The sequence below is a fragment of the Cynoglossus semilaevis genome, chromosome 11, assembly GCF_000523025.1.
Source record: "Cynoglossus semilaevis isolate Cse_v1.0 chromosome 11, Cse_v1.0, whole genome shotgun sequence".
Taxonomy (NCBI): Eukaryota; Metazoa; Chordata; class Actinopteri; order Pleuronectiformes; family Cynoglossidae; genus Cynoglossus; species Cynoglossus semilaevis.
This window is the reverse complement of record NC_024317.1, coordinates 2,927,629-2,931,756: the sequence shown is the minus strand read 5'-3', so window position 1 is coordinate 2,931,756 and position 4,128 is coordinate 2,927,629. Positions and strand designations below refer to the sequence as shown.

General features: G+C 44.8%; 1 protein-coding gene across 1 annotated transcript; it reads right to left on the bottom strand.

Moving 5' to 3' along the window:
- Positions 1-579: 579 nt before the first annotated feature.
- LOC103385893 (G-protein coupled receptor 61-like) lies at positions 580-3,792 on the bottom strand. Its single transcript, XM_008319915.3, has 2 exons — positions 3,184-3,792; positions 580-2,651 (listed from the first exon to the last, which is right to left on the bottom strand). Exons 1-2 carry the CDS (start codon positions 3,693-3,695, stop codon positions 1,739-1,741), a joined length of 1,425 nt encoding a protein of 474 aa, XP_008318137.1. The 5' UTR covers positions 3,696-3,792; the 3' UTR covers positions 580-1,738.
- Positions 3,793-4,128: the final 336 nt, after the last annotated feature.

Here is a 4,128-nt window from a genome sequence, read left to right as displayed (position 1 = left end):
CGGGTAATGTACCATCAATAAGCTACAAGACGCTTTCAGACGTCAGTATTTGTCCGTTTAGTTTCTATTTTTTTACACAGAGTTAATGTTTTATCAGTCCATATTTTATTAAAATGTTATTTTTATTTAATAAAGAATTTGAAATAAATTTAATATTAATTGTTGCTTGTCCTAAAATGATTTTTTTTGTATTTTAATGGTTAAAAGTTGTTAAATGTTTTACATAAAAATAATATTATATATATACTGTATATCTAATATATATATTAGAAACAGGCATAAAGAGTGTATTTATAAACATAGAAATTCTTTATTACAACAGCGTCTCTCATTTATACAGTAACCTTTGACCCCCTCCCTCTACACATCCATCAGGTTGCAGTAAAATGGAAGCTGTATTGTCGTATTTTAATCACAGCATTGTAAAAAACAAAACAAAAAAACAAAAACAAAACAGTTGAACAAGTAAAAATCATTACGCCAACGTACGATGTCATTCACAGTTTGAAATATTTTCAAAGTAAAATGAACTGTCACTCAAAAAACATGAAACACCCTGTGTCCGTCCTTCGATGAGGATTTTTTTTATTTCCAGGAACATTTTATTGTATTGAAATTAGCTCTAAAAAACTCTTGTCTTCAACTGGATCTTGTTCTTTTGATATCCTCATCAGGTAGTCACATTATTCTCCTTATGGCATAAGAACACAGTGTACAGGATTCACTCTTGGCATGAATGTGTGTAAACTCTTAAGTTATTGTTTTTTTTCCTCTTTATTTTCTCTCTCTCTCTCTGTCTGAGGTACTGAAAAAACCCTGGTGAGGAAGGAAGTCAAAAACTGTACAGTTCTGTTTTTGTTTTTTCTTCTGGATTAAAGAAAGGAAGAAAAAAACAACTCAACAGCCGACAACTACACTAAGGAAGGCAGTTCACTGCACACACCTGGAAACACATCCACCACCCTGTAATATTCAGGAAAAAAACAAAAACAAAAACTAAAGAAAACTCTACACTCACTAATAAAAACTCCTCTAACCGACATTCACAACCAAAAGGAAACAGAATATGCAGATCAATACAGAACAACCAAAGATACTGTAGGATAATTATTCAATAAAGTACCGACTCTTTAAGGCCTGTTTTCAAATATACAGATAAACACGTCACCTGGCAGAAAGATCCGGTGGGTTCGTAGTCAGCTTAAAAACTAGAACAAACAATGATCAAATTGACAAAACTGGTCACAACTGGTTTGGCTGCTAAAACTTCACTGATTGAAGCCAAAAATGACAAGAATGCTGTGTTCAATCTTTCAGAAATGTAAGGTCATTTTTATAAAAAAAAAAGAAGAAGTGGTTTTGACCCAAAATGGGTCTGTTTTGCCTTATGTCCAAACAGAGAAGTATGTTATGTTTTGTTTGTTTTAGTTTTCACTGCAGGTTTGTCGTACGTTAAAGTACTCTGTATTATATTTATTTAGAATTGATATCAAGGTTATTTCAGCAATTTCTGTGCAGAGCTGAGCAGTTTTTGAGCTTTAGCAGAAACACTTTTGTCCAAGTGTTTATTCAAAAATGTATTTCACTGTGACCATGATCAGAAAGTGGAATCAAATCAAATGAAGCAGAAACGTTTTGCTTTTCGTCGTTCCAAAGCTGTAAGACAGAGCCCAGTGGAAAGAGTCCCGTGACATCAACCAAAATTAGAGACAAATTCAGTAAATAAATGGGTAGAAATTTAATGTTCTGTCAATATGTGGTTGGTTTTCACCTGCTCGCCCTCGTTAAACTCTGAAGTCTCCTCTGCAATTTGTCCAGGGATGCGGAAATCTATGGGTAAGGGCTCAGGCGTCGGTGGCTGGGCGGCCGGGCAGCAGGCCTCACCTTTGGGACTGGAGGTGCTGTGAGAGTTTTGGGGGTCCAGGTTGCAGCCAGTGCCCTGAAGAAACTGAAGAAAATTCTCCTCGATGGATCCCTCCCGGCTCGGCAGTCTGTCCTCCACCTCCACCCCGGCCCGACGGAACAGACACGGCAGGTGTTTTCCCAGCTCCTCTCGGATCTGCCTGTTGAGACAGCCGTAGAAAAAAGGGTTGGAGGTGAAGCAGAAGTATCCGATCCAGGTGACGACCTCCTCCAGAGAGGCCAGTGTGGCTGGAGGGCTGGCAATCAGAGCCGAGTAGAGGTGGAACGCAAAGTAGGGCAGCCAGCAACAGAGGAACTGTCCACCGACTGCTGCTAAAACCGCAGCGGCCTTCCCTCCCCCAAAGGGGCGCTGTGGAGTGGTCCTCCCCGTCCCCGTCCCGGCCTCTGTGCCTGAGCTGGTGACCATGGTGGAACGGCTGCTGAGCGATTCCGAGCGCTGGCGCCGGGGTGTGTCCATCCAAGTGGGCAGCGGCCCGTGTTGCATGGCGGCGACCCGGGCCACTTTGAAAACATTGCAGTAAACTACAAGAATCACCAGCAGGGGGCACAAGAAATATACCAGAGTGAAAAGGACCATGAAGGCCAGGCGGTTTGACCCTCCACCTGTCCAGTGCAGCGAGCAGCGCCTGTGACCCTGAACAGGAGGAGAAGGGACGGCTCCACTTCCTCCTCCTCCTCCTCCTCCTGCTCCACCTCCCGCTACGCCGCCGCCCTCGAGGAGCGGCGATCTCCCGCCTTGCAGGATTGTGTTCCACCGTTGTTCTTTCAGTTTCATTTTCACAAAGAATGAAAGAGGGAGCAAGTCTGAAAGGGCAGAAAAGATACCAACTGCTAATTGAAGACTCATGTCTCATTTGACCATTTGTCTAATTGTCTATTAGTACAACTTCAGCCAGTCTAATCAGGCCAGTGCTAATGTAGAAACACCCTTTATGGTTGCCACCTCATCTCCTTCCCATTACTATTCCCCGGACAGTGCAGTTTATGATTATCATAATGGTAATCTATGTTGTCCTTTTGTGTCTCTCTTCCTTCTCTGAGAACAGCTGGCATTTTTCCAACTCTGCGACTAAGTTTTTTTTATTATTTTTTTATGCATAGTCGGATGCCAAGGACATAACGTTGCATTTGCTGCCTTGCAAAGCCTGCCAATCAATCAAGTGCTCTGTAGCTCTTGCTGATCTGATTGGCTTGCTAAAAATGTGAAACGCCTAGACCTGTAACCCCCCCCCCCCCCCCCCCCCCCGGGGGGCGGGCGACCTCCCGCCTTGCAGGAACCAAGCGAGCAGCGGCAGAGTGGACATGGCCAGGGCCTTGACCCAAATGCCCACCAACACCGATGCCACCAGACCCACTGTCATTTTGACTTCGTAGCGCATGGGGTGGATGATGTAGTAGTAGCGCTCCACGTTGATGACGGAGATGGAGAGAATAGCAGCGCTGACCAGGCACACACTGAGGAAGAGGTAGCTCCGGCAAAAGGCTTCCCCGAAGAACACGCGGCTGGAGAGCATGCCGAGGGGCATCAGCAACAGCGCCGCCAGCAGGTCCACCACGCACAGGTGGAAGACGAAGGCAAACTTGTGGAGCTGCGGAGCCTTGGCGATGACCACCATGACGGCCGCGTTGCCCACGACGGCCAGCAGATCCATGAGCAGCATGGCCAGCAGGGCTAGCGACTGGGACGGAGCCCAGCCCTCGGGCAGAGTGGAGGCAGACATGTTGGACATGAGCTGTGGAGGTGGGCTGGAGGAGTTCCACATCTGCTCCATTGATAGGCAGGACGAGGCAGGCAGGCAGGATCAGTCACAGGCCCATCATCCATCCTTCAAAGCCAGGAAGTGCTGCCAGGAAAATGTATCTTTGTAAATGAGGTTCATTTTCAAATCTTCACGTCTGTGATCGGTGACGAGCCAGCCTGAAATCAGAGAAAGACAAGACGTAGAGGAAAGAAATGTTAAAAATGTGTCTGCAGATCTGAGTCATATGACCTCATCCCACCAATCATCTGCTCATACTGAGTGTTCTCTGATAAAGTTGTACACAAATACCGCGCTGGCGACAACATGTTCTAGAAATGCAATAATAATAGTTTGTTTTCACAGAACAAATTTATTATATTATGGCTCCAAAAATGCAATAATTCTGGGAACAGATAGAAATAAACGAGGGGGTCACACCTCTTCTACATACAGTATATATATA

Coding starts and splice junctions, on each gene's coding strand:
- LOC103385893 (XM_008319915.3), bottom strand. CDS start 3,695: ATGGAGCAGATGTGGAACTCCTCCAGCCCACCTCCACAGCTCATGTCC. Junction 2,652..3,183: donor TGGTTCCTGCAAGGCGGGAG/GTCGCCCGCCCC, acceptor GCAAGGCGGGAG/ATCGCCGCTCCTCGAGGGCG.